The following is a 23,367-nucleotide window of genomic DNA, read 5'->3' as shown; positions in this document are numbered from 1 at the left end:
CCCCCAGAAGTGGAGCCAAAACCTCTCGGTTGCCCCCTGGGAGAGCTGGCTGTTAGTTTAGGAGACGAAGATGAAGAGGGAGAAGTGCCGTTTGTTGTGTTGGAGTACAGAAAGCGTTGCTCAGTGCTATCTCAAAGATTGTCATGGCTGAAGATCCTCTCTCCCTCTCCCTCTTCGTCTTCTCTCACTCCTCTCTCCTTCTTCCTCTCCCTCTCCACTTCCTTGCCACAAGTTATCCCTTAATATGCAGCAGCGTTTTCTACGGGCGGAGCACGCATTTTAAATGTCGATATCACCCTCAATCAACTATTTAATTGTTATACCAAAATCTTGGTCAGGATTGATATTCGATTAATTGTGCAGCCCTAAGGTCCATAGCAACCAACCTGATTGTACTCGTCAGGATGTTTTGAATATACAGTATTACATATAATCTAATCTCTTACGCTTCAATTTTTCCTTTTTCACACCTAAGTCAGTTTAGGCCTGAAATATTCGCTGAGTAAAAACACCTTTCTACCACTCAGAATGAAGTGCCAAAGGAATACAAGCTTTAACGATGACCTTTAGACAAGAAACCAGGTCTGTAAACAGGCAATATTTTCCATTTAGTCCATTTAAATGACTTCAAAATTGGCTCTTGTGTCAGGCAAAGGTGAGTTATCTCCAGCAGCCTTTAGTGTAGTGCTGAAATGTTCCCTTTATGAATTGATTTGCCAGCAACACTCATTCAACACATTTCTCGCAATTGAGTGATCATTGAAGTCATTTATCAGGCTGCACAAATTAATAGCTGTGCCTTTGGCTAAATTCTGGCGTTAGCATGCTAACAGGCGCACATCTTTTTGACCCAATAATTGAGCCCAGTAATTACAGTTCATCCTGAGGGGTGCTGGCCTCATTATCGAAACCGGAATACATCCTCTTGGAAGCACGAATGTCTATATTGCAGTTTGTGCTAAGCCATGTCGTGTGTGTTAAAGATATTTGACCAAATAAGGTCATTTTTGACATGTTTGTGCAACCAGAACATTTAAAGGAACACAGACGTTTGCTGGACTTCTCCTCTGGGGACCATGAATGCCAAAATGTGATGGTAAAAGTGATTCACCAACCAACTTGCCGACCAACAAACCATATCTTGTCATGCATGGATAAAGATGCAAACACAGTTTTGTCTTCTAAAACTTGTAAGTTGCACCCCAAGAATCTAACTGACATGATAGACTTCTTGTCACAACTTTCTGTAATAAGTCTACTTTACAAACACTGTCCCTGTATGTATCCGCTCTGCTGTGAGATCGTTCAAATCTACCATCTACATCAAAATCCTCTCACCCAGCAATCCACAGTGTTTATCACCCAAAGACACATAACTGATGCTTTTTCATCTTCAAAGGCCCTGCGCAGGTAAAGGTGAAGATGAAGGTTAGCAGATAGCAAAAATAATAGAAGAGTTAGATATGAACACAACTTGTAAGTTTTACTCATGAAGCTTGTTAGCTGGTGTGAAATACACCGTGTACATTTTCTCCTCTCTCCCGTTCCTCTGCCTGTCAGTTCCAACACTGTATATGGGATCCGACAGGCTTTGTGAATGGAGCTCCCACAAAGAGAATGCCAGTCATACATTCCTTTTTATTTTCTCCTCTCCGCCACCCTCCTCCCGCTCCCGCTCCTTGCTCGCCTCTCGTCGCTCCCTCTGTCCGTCTCTGCCAAAGATCTAAGCGGTTTTCATCTCTTTGTCGGAACTCTCCCTCTCTCTCCTCTCGTTATCGTTTCATCCCGGGAAAGCTCAAGTGCGGCAAACAGCCTCTCATGGAGGGGTGCGAGTCATGTTTGACCGCGCTCAACAAACCCCCCGATCACTTCACATCACTCCAGTCCTCACAACAGATGCAACCCCCAATCTCCCAACCCTGGCTTGTTGTCTTTTCTCTTTATCTTGTTTTTCACCTCTTTCTGTCCACATTTCACAAAGCTACTGTCATTTTATCCACAAATAAACACATCTGTTTATGCAGCCCCGGCCCTGTATAACCTCTGTATGTTTGTGATATAATAAGTCAGGGATTTCATCTCTCTCTGTTGCTTGAGCTAATTTATATCACTTTTGTGGATTTGTTTTTAGACCGCTTTAGTATATTAAGACCAAAGGAGAACAAACAGCTTATGTAAGGCGTTTCAGGGTTTACTTTAAAAGAAGCTTGTCTTTTGAAACTGGCCAAACAAAGTGTATATAATTTAATCTTTCCTCTCTTTGCTTGAGGATTGCATGTTCTCAGCTGCCAATAATCCATAGTGAACAATATTTCAAAGAGAACTTTCCCCGTCCTCGGTTATGAAGCCCGCAGTGCTGCAAAGAAAACGGCTCTTCTTCCCCCTCTCTCTTTTCCATTACACTTTTTTTTTTGTTTCTCCACCTCTCTGCCCTTCCAATCTACCCTCTGCTCTCCAATGATCCCCCTTTATTAGCTTCTGCTGTCATCTGACACTTTTGTGGATCGTGCAATCTCTTTCTCCTCTTCCAGTGATTGTGGTGGAAAACACACAGTTACTCACTGTCAAACACAGGTACACACACGTGGGCGCGCAGCATCACAGCAGGCGTCCCACACACAGTCAAATTCACCAATTTTAGGATTTAGGTTTATCTTTTGTTGGGGATAAAATATATAAAAGTTAAATCAAAGTTCAAGTTGGCGCTTTATCTGTATGAAGCCAGTACTGTCGACTCTTTAACTGTGCCACATCCACAGTCATCCACGGGAAACTATAACACACACAATCACAGCAAGCAAACACAAGTAAAAAAAAACCTGACAAACATGCAAACCTGACAAACATGCACAAACAACAATATATACAAATCAATTAGAGATTTTTCAGCAGCGGGAATTAATTAATTGATCATAATTACTCGCATATATCAACGTTATTAATGAGGTCGCGATCAAAACGATCGATAGTTACCAAATGACATTGGCACCTTTTATAAGCTTTATAAACAGCGACAATCAATGAATTTACAATAGGGACATACAGAGATACACAATATGATTGTTTACATTGCGTTACAGAACTGCATATGATTATGTGCGGACAGAGAGCGTCCGATGTCGGACCCTCTTTTGCCGTTAGAACACTGTGTGAGGACTAAACTGCTCCTGCTGCTGTTTATTTGGTTGCCACGACTTCACATGTGATTGACGTTCTGTGACTCGGCAATGATTTTGCAGCAGCGGGCAATTAATCGAAATTGAATCGAAATATGGCCTGCTGCAATTTTCAAATGGCAGGAAGCGCGATATTTATTAAAGGTGAAATGTGCGTCAAAATACCATTTAGATTTAAACATTGTGCTCCAGAGATGTTCTACACGTCTTACACAGACGTAAGTATCAAATATCTCCCTGCAGCAAACACACCATAATCATTTTATTATGATTTCAATGAAAGTGAGAAAAATTATAAAAAAAATTATCTTTCAATTTAATATCGCAAATCATATCGAAATCGCAATATAAGTCAAAATAATCACAATTAGACATTTTCTCAAAATTGTTCATCCCTATTCTGGCTCCAAAAAAAACAACATGGCAGCGGAGAATCACGAATGCAATGCCTTAATTTAGTAAAGAAACCAATGTGTGATATAACAGTGGCTACGTCCATTATTCATACAGTGTATGATTTTAGCCTCTTGTCTCCTCCTTCAGTGTGGTCACTAAATCAATACCTCTCAGCGTGGTGTTTGATCGAGTAAGATTTTTTCACTGTCCTGAGCAGGCTGCTTCCTTCCTCTTTACAGCATCACTTTTCGGCAGACTGAAGACTGTTTTGCATATATGCTGTATTTAAAGGAATAGTTTTGTCAACTCTCTGTATTTGTTTTAATGTAACCTTTCATACAAAGTCCACACGCTGTTTTATCGACTCGTCTTATAATCATAGTCCCTTGTTAAGAAACATAGAGAGAAAAGTGCAGATCGGTTGGATAACTTCATAAAAAGTTACAGCGACTTATTGATTGTTATGAAGAAAGAACTCCTACAGTAAATCTGCCTGCTCTCTTTGGTGCATGTGTGTGTTTATTTGAGTGTGTGAGAAGCAAAACAGCAATTTACAGTTTATTGAAAGCACCACAGGGGCGACTGAAGGTTAGTCATTTCATTTATAACGGCCGTGTAACGGGCAGGTCAAAAGTTAAATCAATGTCCCAGCCAGGATTTGATATCTGGAGCTCCAATCGAGCCGAAATGAAAAGGATGGGGTCATGACATCAACTATTTGATCTCTCTTCATCCTGTCTGCAGGGAAGAGTCATGATGAAATGCTGTTTTTCGGTGTGTGTGTGTGTGACTGTGTGTGTGTGTGATTAGTGTTTGTTTGGGTCGGATGAACACTTCCCTCTATTGCAGTTAATCGATAAAGTCTGTGACTTTTCTCCCGGGTACGCACTCTCCACTACTCTTATCTCCTCCCCTCCCTGTCCTTCCCTTCTTTCCTTTCCTTAGCATGGCAGGCGGACGGCCAAAGCCTCTCAAATGGTCTCTTGTGAAAGAAGTGAATTGAGACAGAGCTCATCGGCATGCATGAGCAGCGCCCATAAAGTAACTACACGTATCCGTCATGCTCTGCGTGACTTCGTGTTGGACAGGATTCATGACCTTCTGTGGGATTCCTCCGGCAACATACAGTATAGCTTACAAATAACACACACACACATATGCATTGACACATGCATGTACATACGCTCTTATTTCAACAGCACACACGCATTCACTTCTCAGCCACGAGCACACACACACGCGCATGCTGCTCGGCACTCTGTCAAGCTGTCAGTGCGGTGTGACACCAGCTCTCCCGTCTCATCATTAGTTTTAGTGAGAGATGTCCTGTCCCCTCAACAAAAACAAACATGGCAGGCGGTGACGAATCAATTAATCAGGCCAGGCATTTGCCGATAGTTATGTTTCACTTACAACTAATGTGCATCGAATGTCTCAGAAAGTTTCCAATAATGCATGGACAACACTTTCAATCAGCATCCCCCGGAACACTTTTGATCGATGAATCGTCCGAGTCGGATAGATCGCTGTCAAAACAGCAGCTCGCTATGACTGATGATCATCTCCAGCACTAACTGAATTGATGCACCTCTGAGCGGGACATGACGCCCGTGCCTCTATTTGTGCTAATAACTTGTTTTTTCCCCCCTCTGCTACAGCATGTGGATTGATTAAGACAATTGGTTTTGTGGTATTTTGTTTCTTTTGAGGAAGTTGTGTATTTGCTGTTGAGATACTTCTTATTTGAGAAACACGATCACAGCCTGAATCCTAAAGTTGTCCTTGTATCATCGGATTTCTTTACAATGATGCTATTTAAAGGGGAGGTATTATGCTAATTTCAAGCTTCATATTTAACTGTGATACCTGTGGAGTAGCTTAGCATAATTTACAATTTAAAAAAACCCCACTCACACTGGTGTTCTGTGCAGGCCCTCATACAACCTCTGCGTGATACCACTCAGTCAGCTCTGTCCCTTTAAGAAACCCCGCCCCTACAAGCCCACTTTCGTCTAATTGGCCAGCTTTCTGAAGCCTGCTGAAGCTGCACTTTGTGACGTCACAAAGTGCAGCATGTAGAAAAAAACGCGTGAAACCTGGCGTTCAAAGCGGCCTGGGGATTACTCCAACATACTTTTACCTACAGATTTGAAACTTCACCCACGTTTAGTCTGGACATCCAACATTGTAACATTATATACATGTCTTTAATGTGAAACGGCATAATACCCCCTCTTTAAGTCAGTCATGGTGTAGTATAACTAAACTCTGATGTCTGTTAGTTGGTTACATGCCAGTGTGTTTTTGGATGCTGCGATGTGCTTGTATGTCTGTGTTGTGTGAGACTAGAGGAGAAAGGGGACGTCTCTGTGTAGTTCAACAGCTTGAGCACTCTTGCTTTGTTTGCATCGTGCGTTCGGTTTGTTTTGGACTACATCTCCCTGTCGAGGAGCCTCCCTCCATCCTCCCTCTCGCCTGGCTGTCAGTCTTCTCTCTTCCTTGTCCGACTAAATTCTCCTACTTCCTCCTCTGTCTTATGATTGCTACCATCAAGTACCCCTTCCCACTGATCTCTCTTCGATTGCCTTAACAAATTCCTGATTACATGAATTCATCCCTCTGTACTTCCACTTCTCACTCTCATTCTTCCTGCTCGTCTTTCACATTGCTCTGCTCTGCTTCAACTTTGCTTTCTTCCCTCTTGTTTTTTTCTCTTCTCTTTTAGTTCTCTCCGTGTTTCTGTACTTTTCTTCTGTTTTCTGTCTCCCTTCTGTGCATCCGCTCTCCCTCTCCTCCCTCTCCTGCGCTCTCTCTCTCTCTCTTTCTTCTTCTTTTCTCTTGCCTTTATTTCCTTCTCTCAGCCTGTAGTCGATCAGACAGTTGAAGCAGCCAAGCTGCCGGAGGCGAGAGCAGACAGAGGAGCCGCTCTGTCCGACCTCCCTCCCTCTCTGGAGAGGCAAACTAATGTCGACACGCCAATAAGCTGTAAGGAGACAATTATTCACCATTTATATCAGCTCTCTGTCTTTGTGAGTTAGCGCGGCCCACCTCTGTAGCCCGGCTCTGTTACCCCACGTAGCTTTTATCCTTTGGCGGTTACGTTTCCATTGATTGACTGATAGAGATTTGCACTGCGGAAACTGAAGCCTAGAGGTTACAGATGGCTTCTTACTGGAAGATAATTGGTCAATACGAAGCTGTAAAATCAGACAGAAGGGAACATAAATGAGACATGATCTCCCATCACACATCAGCTGCTATCAATGTGCCCTTCAGCAAGGCACTTAACCCCCAACTGGTCCTCTGGATGTGCTGAGTGCCCAGCAGATAAAGACTGTAATTATACCGGGCAGTTCCTGTGTGTGTGTGTGTGTGTGTGGTGAAATCTTCCTTCTTCTATATCTCTGAGAGTAGCATTTAAAATCCTACTCATATGTACTGCTTTGGAAGGTGTTTGGAGCTTTTTGCACTTCCTCGTCTGTTTCTTCTTCTGTAAGTCAGACAGCATGTGCTGCACGAACAGAGAGACGCAAAGTTAAGGCGATAGATAGAGAAGGGCAACGGAGCAGGAAGCAGAGAACTTTACAAGCAGACTGTTTCATCGCAGAAATCTGCTGCAAGAAAACTGTGCGTACTGTGTGTGTAGCTACATGTTGCATGCACGAACAGACGATGCGTGTAATGAGTGCGTGTCTACATGCGGTTGGAGTGGTATGCTAAAGATGTCTTTAGAAGAATAATGAGAAGACGGAATGATTGACTGCTGTGTTGATGATCTCAAACTCAACAGTGCATCAAAAGCGTCAAGTCTCACATTAAAACAGGCATTCAAACTCATATTTCTTTAGTAGACACGCTGAAACCAACACAGACACACACAGAGAGGAAGGCGTTTGCAGTGATCATTGAGGGGATCATACACAATCTTGCTTCCTTTTTTCTTTGACGAACAGCCACTTTCAGAAAATATGAGCAAAACAAAAGATAGCTGAGGAGAAGCATCGAGCAGACTGTTTTCAGTCCTCATATAGTATGGTGCAGATATGCAGAGGTATTTAGACTCATTTTTATACACGGCTACCTTCTATAAGAGTACAGTTGTCTGTCATGTTGTTCATGTTACTCTAATTGAGTAGCTTTTTCGTGTATTTTTTTGAGTCAGTAATTTTACTTTTTCTTAAAGTCGAGCTGAAACGGCATGTCGAAAGTATCTAGTTTCCGCATCGTGACGTATTTCCGAGTGAAACAGGACGTGCAGGCGGGACATATCATTAGAGGGATTTGATTTGATCGTTGATAAGTGGGCGTAGACAGACGTTCTCCACAGCGCAGTAGCTAGCTACCTGACCAAGCGTTCTTGGTGCTCTGCGGCTAAATGTTGCAGATTGATTGGCTGAAATTGTTTGGTGCTAACTTACGTAAGCATGCGTGAAATTTTGTTTTACCGGAAGAAAAAATAATCTGATTTTGATATAAGAATACGAATAAATGGATTTTCTGTATTTGTTTGGCAATATTTCACCTCGACTTTAAGTATGTTTTAAATGAACGAATTCGCTGCTGGTCTACCGCCGCCTCGTCACACGTTGTAACACACGTTAGTTTGGAACCGAATGAACCCTTTGAAACACCACACAATAACACAAGCAAACTAACCGACCGAGGCTGCGGTAGAGCATCAACTCTGCGAGGTATAAATTACTGTTTTTGTTAATGGAGTCTGGTGGCTTTGAAGAGAGTACCTTTTAAGTAAGCTACTTTTTACTTTTACTTAAGTAATTTTTTTACAAATGTATTTTTACTTGAGTCATTCAAGTACTTACAATTTTAGTCAAGTAACAGTACTTCTACTTGAGTAGACTATTTCAGTACTCTTTACATCTCTGGTAATAACACACCTGGCATAGGAGCACACATGGTTGTAATAGCCACGTTTGCAACTGGATTAAAAACTGTATTTTTTGCCTCTTCTCTTTCTTAAGAGAAGAAAAAGTCTAGTTCGGGGAAATATGATTAAAATGTTCAAATGTTGGTGGACAGGCACAGTCGCTGTGTCTCAGCACCTTAAGCTATTAACAGCTCCAGCCTATTCCCTGTAAGAGAACATGCAGAGACACATTCAGAGCCTTCTCTTCATTTTGATCTTGATTTCTGGCTCTGCGCTGTTATGTCTGATCCAGTTGACGTTTAAGGTGAACAGGCCGCCCACTTCCTTCCTGTCTACTCGGTGATAACAGTCGTAGAGCAGACTGAAAATTTGCTCTCCCTGTGAATCGATGCTAATCACATCATTGTGCTCCGCCGTCCCACTCTCCTCTCTCTGGGGTTTCACACTCCTCTCTGGCCTTTTCCTCCTCACCCGCTGCTCCTCTCGCTCTGTCCGCGTCCCTCCCCTCCTCCCTCCTGTCTCCCCTCATCACAGAGGAGGTGAAGCCATCGGAGGCTACTTGCACGCAAGCCAGACCTCCTCATGGGTCAGCGCTGGGCACACTCAGATATTGTACGTGTCGCAAGTGCAGAGATTTCCCATCATGCATCTATCATCCCGGATTTCTGCAGGTGCCATCACAGCCTGTTGCTACCTTAGTGTTGAAAAGCAGACCTGAGTTTGGAGCTTTTGGGGATATGCTTATATAACTTCAACTGGATGGATGATTCAACTGGATAAGACAAGAAATCGCCCGAGACTTAAACATTGTCATATGAAATACCTGAGTCGAATGAAAAATGGATTTTAGGAACCCATGATTGGATCTTTGTAGGCAGCGGGCGTCTGCGTTACCGCTGCTACACAGTTACAACATAAATTACCCACCGCCCCCACCGTCATTTTGCTTTGTCAGATTTAACTTATGTGATGAGAGGAAGAATATTGGACCAAAAGATTAACAAGAAGGTGGCAAAAGAGCTAACAGTGGATTCACATGTATTCAGGTTGACGATAGACAGCAGAGGAACACCTTCTGAGTGGCACATTAGAAACGAGCAAACAGTGTGAAGGAACCTAAGGATGCCAAAATTACTAGCTTCTCGTTGTGAAGATCGCCCGTGTTCTCTCCTTGTTTGATGAAGCTATGAAACGTGAATCGTACTTTTTATACTCATACTTTTTATTATTTGGGACTTTTCAGCCTATTTTCTATTTTCCTAACGTAACAAAACCCCCCTTCTACTTTTATCAGTCTTGGTTCAGAGACTCTGACACCCGCATGAAAAAGTGGAGCGAGTTTAGGTGGAGGGATATGTTTCTGAAGTTGTGTTACTTATACGTTAGTCATCTTCCATTTCTAGCAAAGTTCAAATGTATGTTTAATCAGCGTGATCAGCCTGGTGACGGTAACGTTTGGAAACGAAAGCTCACACATACACAACCTCAAGCCGTGTGTGCACTGCAGATGTAGCCACTTAAAGTAAACACTCTGCGGCGCTTCCGCTCCGTTACCGGCCTGTATGTAGCCACAGTGTTAACCAGCACCGGGATGAGGTGCCGCTGATAACGGCACTGAAAAGCTGCCACGCGTAACTAAAAGCCTGCCTCCTCATCACACTGACATAATCTATGACGGCAGCATCCTGCTTGTTCACAGTTTACAGGCAGGTGACGCACAGACTCTGCAGCACAGCTCGGGTCACTCTGTGCTCTCATAAAGAGCTGCACTAATGTGATATCAGAAGAACTTTTGTTGTAGAAAAGTGATGGAACACGAGAAAATGGCGGGTACTCATTTTGCAAGAAACAATAATTTGCGTCACAATCGCACTTCCTGCGATGTGACTATTGCACATGCGCACATCACAATTGCGATGGTTAAACAATTTTTCGTGCAGCTCTATCCTGAATCCATGTGAATGCAGCAGTGCTCTTATACCTTGTATCTGGCAACACCGCTGTGTCACAAGTTTACTAACCCACAGGAGCATTTAATCACCGAGTTTTTCTTCTTCTAAACACTGTAAACTTTGGGCTCTGCTGAAGTTTACGTCTCCCTCTCCTGTAGACGTGCATTCAGATGATATGAGTTGATGACATTTCTCTTCTTGCATCTGCATCTCTTTCCTTCTTACTGCTACAATTCATCAGGCGCTCATCTCTTTATCTGACATGCCTCAAAACTGATATCATAGAGTGTGTCACAGATTGCTACAAAGACTTCATTGAATCCATTTTGTACTATGTGACATGCACATCATTTGTAAGATTGACTATAAGCACTGTCCCAGACTCACCTCTGACCTTCTAATGGAGACCAAAATTTCCGATAAATGTCTGCATCTCCCGTCAAACACTGACACACGCAGCACTCCAGCATTTTGGTAAAAGGCTTTGTTCATGCAGATGCAGGAGTAAAGTGATATTTGTGTTTATCTGAGTCATCAATATGAGCGCTAGTATTACACATACACCCACAAGACAATGACCTTTTTTGCTGCTGCAGAGATGTTACTAAATATGTAATGTGTTTTCTCTCCCTGCGTGTGTGTGTGTGTGTGTCTCCACACGGCTACATGCCTGTCTCTGCATGTGTGTGTGTCCATGCGTTCACAGCTCCAGCCAACGCCCAGATCGTGCACTCGGGCGCTGCGTGTAACGTCAAGGATGATAACATCAGCGAGAGGATCTACACCATCAAAGAAGGAGACACACTAGTGCTTCAGTGTATCGTTAAAGGACATCCGCGACCACAGGTACGCTCCCCAAGCACCTGCTGAGCACATGTGTCAGAACGTTTGTTGATGGACTGTTTTACATACATGTCGATGTTATCCGGAGTGACTTCCTCTGAGCGAGCAGGTAGGTTCAGAGGCTCACCGCTCAAGGACACTTGGACAATAGTGTTTCTAGTGGCTCTGTCAGCGATCCAGCAAGCTGCACTCTCTGTAATCACTCCGCACAGGAAGACGACGGATGTTTGGATAGATGAAGCTTTCCCATTTTTTACCCATATTACCCAAACGGATCTTAATGTGAAAGGTTTTATTCAGAATGCATCAGTTTTCTATACGGCTTATCCTGTTCAGGGTCACATCGGGGCTGGAGCCGATCCCAGCTTTCATTGGGTGAGAGGCGGGACTGTGGGAGGAATGAAGGAGAACATGCAGACACGGAAAGGCCGCTGCAGGCCGAACCAGGATTCAGACCAGGGACTAAAGCAAAAAAATAGGTGATCAATCTTAGAGCAGTGCATTAATCTAAAAAATAACACCATCCATCCTCCAGCCAATCAGAGCTGAGTACTCTCTGTGGCAAGGAAATTCCGATCTTGCCGACCTCTCCTGCTCCTGTACGTCTCAGATTCAAGCTCTTCATAAGAGTCCAGTTTTCCTGACACAAATATAGCAAAGCCCAAGGTCTCATCAGGCTGCTGATGTAGTAATAATGCATGAAAACCTGGCCAAACATCACTTTGTCTACACGGTGAGCCCTGTTGTCAACATGCTGGTGGCTGAGAGGACTGCAGGCTACGTGCACATGTTCTATCATAAGGGTCAGTCACCAAACATGAGCTGCCCTGGCTCGCATAGATCCATGAGTCATGTCTGTAGTGTCACTGTGCTTCTGTTGGAGCTGAGTCACACACTTTCTATTCGCCTTACAGTGGCACTAAGTGAAGCACATGGCCGGCCTCCGTGTCCCCAGGTGGACGCTGATATCAGTTGACTCTTACCTCTGTGCTGTTAGTGACACATTCGGTGTATTTGGTTTAACATTAAACAGATTGTTTAGATGAGTAGATGCAGCAGTAGCTCTTCATGTAGAGACTTAAAGGTCACAGATTTAATTCCCCCAAATTAGCTCCATCTGCTGTGAACTCTTTCTTACACACAACTTACTGTTAGCCTTTAAGCTAAGCTAATTATTCAACTTATATTATGTAATATATCGGATTTATAGATCCTGTGTGCTCAGGTAAATAGCACATATAGCATAAATGTAAGATTAACTGTCCGGTTCAGTCTGCTGCTGAGTTTCCTTCTGTCCTTTTTTTTGCCACATTGGCAACAAGTGAAGAAGAACAAATGCTATTACACAACAGCTCCGACGCGAGCTGTCTGACTGCACATGCTGCGTTTGGAGTGCAGCCGATTAGTTGGCCAAAAAAGAGCACGACCTTTACCCTTCTATGAAGACGTGATCTATATGTGTATGCATTTCGGCACACAGTCACACACACACACACACACACACACACACACATAGAGTGGTCGACTCAGCCAACAATGGTCACATCTGGTTTCCTGGGTTGAACTCCAGCAAAACATTTTCTGGCCAGGGTCTCTCTCTCTCTCTCTCTCTTTCTCACTCTCTCTTTCTCTGTGTGCGTGTGTGTGTGTGTGTGTGTGTGTGTGTGTGTGTGTATTAGCTGACGTAGAAAGATGCAAAATGAACTGAGGTTACTGCCGTGGGATTGTGTGTTTTTGTGTGTGTTTCTGTGGGAGTGCATGAGGTGAGAAAAGCAGTGTTCCTCACGGGTGCATGTCCACTGGCATCACATCATCATGAATAAAACAGTGCTCATGTCGAGGCCTTGTTTTCTTCTGTTTGTGTTTATGTGTGTTTCCAATCTGTGTGTGTGTGTGTTTAAGTAGCAGATGTGTGTGTAAATCTGTAGATGCAAACTAATCATTTACACGTAGCTGCAATATCTAATTACATAGTGAACTGTTGACCTCTACTAACTGTGGCTGTCATTTCTCTCTCATTTGATCCGTTCTTTCCTTTGCTCTTTCTCTCTTACACACACACAGTTGCACACCACATTTACAGAGCAGCTGCCCTAAAACAAATCCAAACCAACTTTTAATAAAAATGGATTTTCAGTGTAGGAATAAAAATCATTATAAAAATGTACTCCGAAAAACACACAGTGCACAAGTTGATTCCCCTGGAGCAGTTCAAAGATGGAGGAAATTGCGTCAGTGATTGCTTGTTCTTCAGGTCGGAGGTGGAAGTCTATTTTGAATAATGATCACGCTGGACGCATTGTGAGAATGTAAAATATATATAATGTGCGCACAAACAAGACTTCCACTGCCTGCGGCAAAGAGACACTGGTTGACTGAGTGTGTGTGCCTGCGTTTGCTCGCGTGTGTTTGCTTGTCCGTGTGAGAATGTGCGTGTAGACAAACAGTAACACACAGAGGCGGGCAGAGACAAAGAAAGAGACCACACACTCAGAGACAGAGTTGGAGCGCTGGAGAAAACAGTTCAGCAGCTTTACGCCCTCAGACTGGAACGCTGAGATTGAGACAACGTCTCTCGATTAAATCGTGGAAATGTACGTGTAAAGGTCACTTTAAAATTGTTTAACAATTGAGGAAGGTTTTGAATGCCATGCTATAAAAACAGGGTTTGATATCACATCTGATTAAATTTGAATGAAGCAAAGATTAACTGAATTAAATCTTACAGTAGCGACCGAGGTAGATCAGATGAGGGGACCATGCATATTCAGGATGCTTTCAGATCTTGTTTTTCCAGTAGATATTTGTCTTTCCTTTACAATGACTTTTTCCGAGTCAAACAAAATTAATCGTATGTATTAATCAGATAGAATTAATAACTGTTCTTTCTATTCAATTCAAGAGTTTTTTTTATCTTGCCCACTCACCACCAAGACTTTAGATGTGCAGGAACTATTTTAAAACTACACCCTGAATGAATTGTACACATAGACATGTAGTATACTATTTACCTTGGAATGATTATAGTGGAAAAAATTGTCTCAACTAACTGTATGTGGCGCTGGTTTATCTCACTTGGTAGAGCAGAGTAGAGGCATGTACAGAGGCTACAGTCCTCTGCACACTGATAGCAGGTTTGACTCCCGGTCTGCCGATCATTTGGTGCATGTCATCTCCCATTCTGAACCCCCCTATTCTCCCACGGCAAAAGCCAAAAAGAAATCAAAAAAATAAATAAATAAATATATATATATGTTATATATATATGTACAGTATATGTTACTGTGTTTTAGATGACAGATGATGTTTTCAGCTTGTGACAGATGGCGATGCTATGTCATGCCATATCTACTTGTTGACATGTAACATTAAGAAGAGACTTTTTGTGATTAGCATTTACAGCAGCCAATAGCGCTGAACTGTGTTACCAACCCCATCCCGCCACCCCTCGTCCAAATTTGAAACAAAAACGACATTATCGACCTATACCACCCGGTAACACGGCAACACATATGGCTAACATTTTCTGCTCGCTTGTTGAATCATGCAGCAACGTGCCCTCAAAAAGCTGTTCTTTTAAATGACAGGAAAAGAGCGAGGAGAGAAAACAAAAGGCATCATGCTAACCTGCTAGCTCCAGGCGGTTACCAGCAGAATTTATAGTCACAGTAGAGGGATGTAAAAACTCACAGAGGTATTTAACTTGATGCAAAATAAGTAGGATTACAAACTTTAAAATGTCATTAACAATAACTACAATACAACTTTATTGTAAATGTTGTGCCATTTACTTGCATATATGTCACGATTTTACACCAGAAAGATTATTTCAGGTAATCCACAAGTATTTTAAAGTCTCCCTTATTTCTACCTTACATCAATCTACCTGTCATCACAGGTGTCAGTTTAGTTGCACACAAACAAAATTAGCACATAGCGACAAGAACGTGTGTCAGCGAGAGAATAACATACTGTGGAGGGCTGTCAAGTGGAAGGTGGCATTTCTACACACATCATCATGCAGGAGGAGAGAGGGGAAGACACAGAGATTAGATCATAACAACACGGTGGAGCCATGTAAGGACAATAACAGAGAAAATGAGTGATGAAAGATTATGGTGGCACCGCAGGAAAGAAGAAGATAAGAGAAAAATGGTGATTCTTGGTGTGATAAAGAGGAGAGAACAATTGAAAGTCAAGATAATCATGTCAACATGTCTGTGTGTGCGTGTGTAAGTATCTCAACCAGCAGAGTGTATGCATTACTACTACGTCCATGCACTGCAAACAAGCACAGGAAATGTAAGTTTTAGCATTTAAAAAGTCAAAAGAAGAGACTTTATTTCTAAGAAACTGTACATTTCACAAGCTGCTGCGCTCACAAACATGGTGTGACTGCTCGACCTTTGTCACGCGTCATCCTCTATCTGTCCGCCCGTTCTTGCTGTCACCCTCCGCCGGATGATTAAATCTCAAAAGACACCAAATGTCAAAATTTGCCAAAAAGGAGTAAAGAGAAATCACACACAATAAGCAGCGTTGTCAGATAAGCGCGCTGTTCGCAGCCTGTGAGCACAGAGCAGATTAGAGTTAAATGGAAGTAAACAGTGACCTCTGTCCCAGTGCGTTCTGCAGGAGCAGCACACTGCAGCATTCTGCGTCGGTCCCATCGGGCTTACTGAGTTTCCACTGCGCTCCATCGGCCGTATTGATAATCTGATCCCTGTCACCCCAGCTCTCCTTCACCCATCCTTACAGCTCTCCATACCTCCTCTACCTCACAAAAACACGGACTCTTCTGCCATTGCACAAAAGAGACTAAATATAAAGCCCGTAAAGCTCAGGGGTCTATAATAAAAGGAGCTGTGACCTTGACCTTCTGAAGAGGTGCTTATAGATATTCATGCCTCAAAAGGATACATACATAAGTTATAATGAGGAGGTAATTCAACAGGCTCTCAAAGTGATGATTGGCTGACTCACAAATACGATTTACATCAATGCAAGTCAATTCAAACTGCAGTGTTGCAAAGATTGTGGACATTTTTTAACATTGATCTGAACCAGAGAAACATCTCATTCCAAAAATCGTAATGTACTAAAGGTGGTGTAGTAAATAGATCGGTATTCCACTAATTTGATGGTCAGTATTTTCAAAGAAGTGGAGGGCTGGGCAATGAAGCGACCTAGATAGGGGATTGTAATAATCTTTATGTCTCTAGCGATGATACGTTTCAGACATTTTTACTTGATACGCTAACTGTAGATCAAACAGCAGAAATAGCGACAACAGTCCTACATACAGGAGTGCACACCAACTTCCACTGCAAAGTATTGTTTAGTTGCCAGCAGAGAAAGTGGATGTCCTCTGGAAAACTCAAACAAACGAACCACGCGAAGGCACAGTGATAGTAATCTTCTGTTATCCCATAAGATTACAGACTTTAGCCTCTTTCACACATGCACTGCACTCCTGAAATTTCCCGACTTTGTCCAGGTGGATGACGCATCTCCATCTGCTCTCATTGTACGAAATTGAAGCCAAAATACCCCCGAGGCAGGCGCTGCCATGTTGCCATGGTGGCGTCATTTGGAGCCAGAGCTGCGCAGTAGAGATCAGCAGGTGGAGGCGCCGTAGCCACTTCCGCTAACCAAAACACACACTTAACTAACTGAAAAAACAGCAAGGATCCCACACGTCAGCGTGTTTAACAGCAGCACAGCTTCTTGTGTTGGTCTGAAGCAGACGTTCACAGATTTATAAACTTGACTGTAGTGATTGTTTTAGTTACGTCTCCTCTCGCCGTTCCTCCTCGACTATGCTGATCAGGAACAGATCGGCTGCAGGAGCCAGATTTGTCAACAGAGCTGTCAATCATCCTTTTTACAGCATCAAATAACTAATTAAAAATAAACTTGTCAGAAAAATTAACACTTGGATGTAAATCAGCACGATAAGAACTAACTATAATGACAGAAACCATGTTTGAGAATCATTTATTTGATAGTTTGACTCATGTCCCATCTGTTAACATGAAGGAGGCGGGCTTTATGACCTATACTGCAGGCAGTCAGCAGGGGGCGATAGAGAGGTTCTGGCTTCACTTTTACAGTCTATGGTGTGAACACAAACAGAAACATTTTTCATCCCAACTTTATGCAGACTTTTTTCCTGCCAGGCTCCTAGTAAAATTGCCTAAAGAAGTCTGGGTGAGCTAATGTGTGAACGCAGCAGGTAATACTCAGGAACATTCACCGCGAGCGAGTGGGCGGGGCGATGACATTGATATCATGCGACAGGTGCGAAACCAAAAGAGCAGCACATAAAGGGATGAGTAAAAGCATCCGAGGCTGAGGAGGAAGGATCGTTTCGGAGACGACAGCAGCAAAGATGTCTGCAAATTGGACGGATAGATTCGGGAGCTTCTGGATGTGAGGGCTGATGCCGAATTTGTTCGTGGACCCAGCGTACTTTTTACATCATGTCCTTCCTAATTGACCAGCTGGTTTCTGGTTTTCTTTCATTAACAGGATCCTGCAGTATCATCAAATGATATATCATAAAAGTATTGATATTGTTCAACATAAAACAAATGATCGTGATCATATATTTTGCCATATTGCCCAACCTTGAACAAAAAGTTTAAAAACTGCTGTTCTGCTTCACTTTCATATGACTAATGCTGTGTCAGAGCCGCCGTGATAGTTTTCATCTTATTTTGGGAAGAGCTCTCATCATTTTTTGAAGTGTTCGCAGATTCACCTCACCAAAAAGAAAACGAGACGCAGCAGTTGAGCAGCGACTAAAGAGAGCCATGTCTCTCTTTGAGATGAAGTCCTCACTGTGAGGTTGGTATTGGCCCGCAGGTTTCAGCAGACGCACTGAACGTTGGAGTCTTGTGGCTGCTGTGTGATTATTTATTGATGTACTCCAGTTTAGCGTAAACGTCCTCATAATGCTTTCTGTATTCAGCCTTCAGAGGAACAATGCTCGAACAAATTTGTGCCGACAACATTTTAATACATTTTTCGATAAACAGCCGACCACACTGAGTCTTTAAGAACATTGGAGCTTCGTGCCTTATTGATGGCTTTAGCTGTTTCAGAGCAGTTCAGGATCTTTTATCTGTCTCTGGCTTTACAGCTTTGGGAGAGAGCGGCTGCTGTCCCACATTTTGATGGCTCTGTTTCAGATCATAGGAATACGATGTATGAGTTCTGATCAGCGGTGGATTTTCAGTCTACAAGTATTACCAGGAAGGGACTTTTATACTTTGTATTATTTCTAACGCAAAGGCCATTTCACTCTTAACACTTTAATCTGCATGTCTCAGTCTGAGATGATGTCCCCCTCTCTCTCTCTCTCTCCTCACCTCTGTCAGGGGAAGGAGGATCCAATTTGGCCATGTGAGGCCAGACCAATAAATATCTGCTTTACTGAGAATGAGTCTGATTGAGGATTTATCCAATCCTTTATCAAGACTGATTGTTTACCTTTGCCGCAGCTTGATTGGATTGAAAAAGGAGCTCTCGCCCTGATCCATACAGAGGAGAGAGGAATCTAATCATTTCTCTCTCTGTCTGTCCTTCTTTGTCTCTGCCTTCTTTCTTCATCTTTTTGTCGCAGTCCTTTCTCTCTCATATGGACTCTGTCTTCCCCACTCTTCCTTTCCTTCACCACAAGTCTCTTCACGCGTCTTTGTTCTCTCGTCGCTCCTTTCATCCTTGTCTTTATTTCTCTCCTCCGGACTGATCTTTTTTTCATTCCCTCCTCTGTCCAGATCTCGTGTTGCCGGTTTCTCTATTTCTTTTAGTCTCTCTCTCTCTCTCGCTCCTCTATCTTCTCTACACTTCAAACCGACTGCAACAAGCCATACATCAAGTCAGAAGCAGTTAGTCCACCTGATGGAGCAGCTTGCTTTGGGAAAGTCCATTTTCTGTGCATATTTTGGCAAAAAGAAACAAAGCGGCTGCTTTAAAGGGAGAAATTTGCTCTATTTTTTTGTGACCTGAAACCACTTAAACCAATTTAAAGCATCACACTGCAGAGTTAAAAGCTTGTAGGCAACAGGCTGAGGCAACGGTATGCAATAGTTTCCTACCTCTTCCCTTCTGCAGGTGGTCTCATGAACAACCCCCACTGAAACTGACTCTTATTCCGCCTCATGGACACTACATTTACATTGTACATTAATGACTCAATGCTTTACATTAATGCACATTTGTTAGGTTATTATTTCCTGCACATTACAACTGTTATGTCCTTGAGCAGCATTTTGCACATCTTTTTTAGTTTTAACACTCTGCACCTGTATAAATAATGGACGTAGCCACCGTGACGTCACCCATTGGTTTCTCAACAGCGTAAATGAAGCCGAAATACGGCCCCCGCCGTGTTGGTTTACTGGAGCCTGAAGAGACCAAATTTGGATGAGAGGGTGGAGCTGCAGAAAAGCGAGTGGTTGGAAAAGCTAAACAGTCTCTGCCTGTGGCTTATGTCCGTTAGCTTGTGAATGTGGTAGTCTAACTTTCCCAGTAGGAGATTCTGTTTTGTGACAGTGACTCACAGCAGGTGTTTATTTATAACGATGAAGAAGTAGCGGACTCGCTGCTCGCTCACCCGGTGAGATAACGGTGGGTGAACGACATGTTCAGGAAACTTAAAAATAACCGGCCTTCTCATCACTACGGTCCGCTGTTATCTCTCCGGGGAAAAGCCAACAACTCCTGACACCTATTTACTGTCCGACGATTAAATAAATGTTTGATGAACACCGAACAGGCTAGCAAGCCAGCTATAGCGAGCACAGTATACCCGCTACTTCTTGCACGGCCAGAAAGTTCCATAAATCCCACAGAGAGACAGATTATTTTTAATTACACAATGCTTTGGCAATATTGTAACAATAACATTCATGCCAATAAAGCTTTTCTTTAATTGAATTGACAGATTATTTGTCCAAACTTTGAGTGAAAAAATCCCCAAAAGGCTCCAACAACACACACAGGTGAAGTTAAGCTCAGTGTCTCTGTGTCTGTGTTGACGTCTCGCAGACAGCCAGCAGGATCCATCTGTCACTCAAGTTAGCCGGCCCTATAATTTAAGGCTTAATATAATTAAAACAGGTGTGTTATAAAAAAGTTCACCCCCCGATCAATTTAGCTATTTATAACAAAACCGTTTTTTGTACCAGGCTTTAAACATGTTTATTTCAGCTGTAAAAATGGGCATTTTCCCACCTGCTGTAATGTTATTTCTTGTCTTCTGGAGCCAGCCTCAAGTGGCCACTCGAGGTACTGCAGGTTTTTTGCACTTCCGCATTGGCTTCATTTTTCAACACCGAAGTTCCTCGACTTTTGCAGCACTTTTTCTTCTCTTTTTATTTTGCACCAAAATACCAAGGCTAAAATTCTATAATGTCCGCCTGTCAAGCTCACACATTATTTATTCTGAATTTTTTAAGTGTCCTCAAAGCAAAAAAAGCAAGAAAAAGAGTCGCATGAAAGAAAAGTGTTAGAGGTCACCGAGAAGGTGCTTGTAGCGTCGCTCAAGTTAACTCCAGGGACAGCGGGGCTTTTAGTTAACAAAGCACTGTAGTCTCGCTCACAAAGCCTTTCTTGTTAGGCATACACACACACACACACACACACACACGCACACACTCATAGCTTCTTCAAGAACACAATAGGAGAGTAAATGGTTTTTCTGAAAGTGATTCCTACCTCCTTATTATTTATTCATGGATCTGCTGGTCATTGCAACCTTGAGACCGGCATGTGTGTGTGTGTGTGTGTGTGTGATGAATTCTATAAGAGAGGAAAAAGGTGGAGAGAGCCATAGAAGGGGGAAAAAGAAAGAAGCGGGGAGGAGGGAGATGAGGGCTGCGGTCTGGAATATGGGTTTTGGATTTCCGTCCTTGAGGGGTGAGTGGAAGGCGATCGATAGTGAGGCTGAAAGCGAGGCTGATCGGGTGGCAGCACGAGGCTGCACAGGCACTCAGCGGGAACACGACCTAGACGCAAACAAGGTCGCTGCATGACCCCTAACCGGACAGGGGGATAGAAAGAAGAAGAAGAGGAGAGAAGGAAAAGAAGAGAGAGATGGGTAGAAAAGGTTGAGGGGGGCTCACTTGACAGGAGGGAAGCTGAGGTTGTGGGAGATATATTTTTCATCTCGCTGGTTTTCATGGTGAAAAATTAAACATGGCGGCAAAGTGAAGGAGGAACAGTGGGGAAGGAAAAAAAATAGAAGTAAGGAGATGAGAGAGGTGTATATGGAGATGGATAAAAAGAGAACGTGCAGCGTCTGTAACGAATCTTTGCACAAGATGTCACACCCACCACCATATGCTCGAGTGTATGAAATGTGTGTTTAAGAGGATGAATGGAACAGAAAGATGCAGAAAAAGTCAAAGTTAAGGACAAAGATAAAAAGTAAGGAAAGAAAGATAACCATCAATGGCTACTACACTTGACGACGACTAGTAAAGAAACCAATGTATACTTCCAGTAAAGAGAGCAGACAGAACATCTGCTACCCAACATGCTGCAGATAAAATCATTGTTTGATGTGAAGTGGTGTTTTGGAAGGTCATTTGGCTCAAGAACATGGGAAGATAAAATGTTGTCACTTCCCATGGTGTGGCCTAAAGCAGACTGCTGCTGTGCCTCTGACTTAATGAAGACGTGTATAAATAAATCCAGCAGGCTAATCAACCTTTTCACTGCAATCACTTATCCAACACTTGATGAAAGCAACGTTAAACCACAGCTTCTGTGCCGCGTCCTCGTGTCGCTGTTGTTCACACTTCAGTTTCAGTAGAAACGAGATATAAAATAGGTCCAAACTACTTTAGATGCCTCTGTGAGCGAGCCTTTGCATCTGCGTCCTTGACTACTGGAGATGAGAGCGATCAAATTAGATCTCAGGGCAAAACAAAAGAAGAAGGGAAAAAAAAGATAATATTGCTTGAGTCTGGGTACGGCGAGTCTGTACAGGACTGCTCTGTACCTTGTCTGTATGTTTGAGTGTCTCTCGTGTGTCTGCTGCCGTGGTAACGCACTGTACTTTGCAGACACCCCCCCCCCCCCCTTCCCCACCCCTCTGAGGCCTAAGATAATAAAGACGATGTCTACAGGTTTCAATGTCTGTGCTCTTGAAGGTGAGAAAAGTAGACTTTGTATATTGAATGGTGGCGAGACAGAGTGACAAAGTTTTTTAGATCTTCTATCAGCTGTTACTGCTGGCTTAATACAAGTTTGACAAACGTTCTTATATCTGTAACAATATTAGTGCCTCTCAGGGTCCCTCCCCCCTCTGTCATGTGTACATGGTATAGTCCACTTTAGCAACAATCTCTAAATTACAGAAGCCGTAAGCGGACATGCATTCATACATTTTATTTACTCTGTTTTCCCGTGATACGAAATCATTTCCGGTTGATCTCGAGATAACAACGCTGCCCCACTGTAACATCAGATGATCATAACTCGTATCCCCAGAGTTGTAAAAGCACTTACAAAACATGGAAATGAGCTAAACTTCCTCATTAGTGTGGGCAATGGCAGCTCGGCATGTCGTGGTCTGGCCAATCACAGTGCCCGGCCTAGATCGCCAGAAAAGTATCCTGTCGTCACAACAAAAACAAGCTCTGTTATCTCGAGATAATGAGTAAATACGTCGAGATCTATAAAAAAAACAACCAAAAAAAAGTAGAGTTAAAAATATGTGTGGATACATGTCCTCTTAGGGCTTCCGTAGTAAACTCTGAATCAAAGCGTTGAGATAAATCAGGATTCCAAAAGAGGAAAGAAAGAGACTAAAACAGTCAGGGTGAAAGAAACTGGCTGTTCCTGTGTTTGCAGTTATGATACTGAATACAGCTAAACACATGCTTTTTATTTTAATTGTGGAGGCTTTGTTGAATTCAATACAAGCATTAAATGAAGTTAATATCCATATCCATGTGCTTCCTTGTTGATTAACTTATCTGACAGGTGTGAGAAGAGGGGGTCTATTTAAAGCGTTAGGGGGCCCACTGGGGCTGCGCATGCGACTGGTGCACGTCACCTTTTGGAATAAGCAGTAAAACTTGATGTATCACCAGTTTTA

At 42.9% G+C, this 23,367-nt stretch overlaps 1 protein-coding gene across 1 annotated transcript in view; it reads left to right on the top strand.

Moving 5' to 3' along the window:
* Positions 1-23,367, top strand: part of LOC138584386 (MAM domain-containing glycosylphosphatidylinositol anchor protein 1) — a 198,632-nt gene that overhangs the window by 44,052 nt on the left and 131,213 nt on the right. The window contains exon 3 of the mRNA XM_069656644.1: positions 11,119-11,258. Coding sequence (XP_069512745.1) covers positions 11,119-11,258 — 140 coding nt within the window. The remainder of the gene's footprint in view (positions 1-11,118; positions 11,259-23,367) is intronic.

The sequence above is a fragment of the Semicossyphus pulcher genome, unplaced genomic scaffold (assembly GCF_022749685.1).
Source record: "Semicossyphus pulcher isolate SPU_LCO1_2020_fin unplaced genomic scaffold, fSemPul1.0.p SCAF_1, whole genome shotgun sequence".
Classification (NCBI taxonomy): domain Eukaryota; kingdom Metazoa; phylum Chordata; class Actinopteri; order Labriformes; family Labridae; genus Semicossyphus; species Semicossyphus pulcher.
Note: the sequence above shows the minus strand (reverse complement) of the source record. Positions and strands in the feature narration are given on the sequence as shown.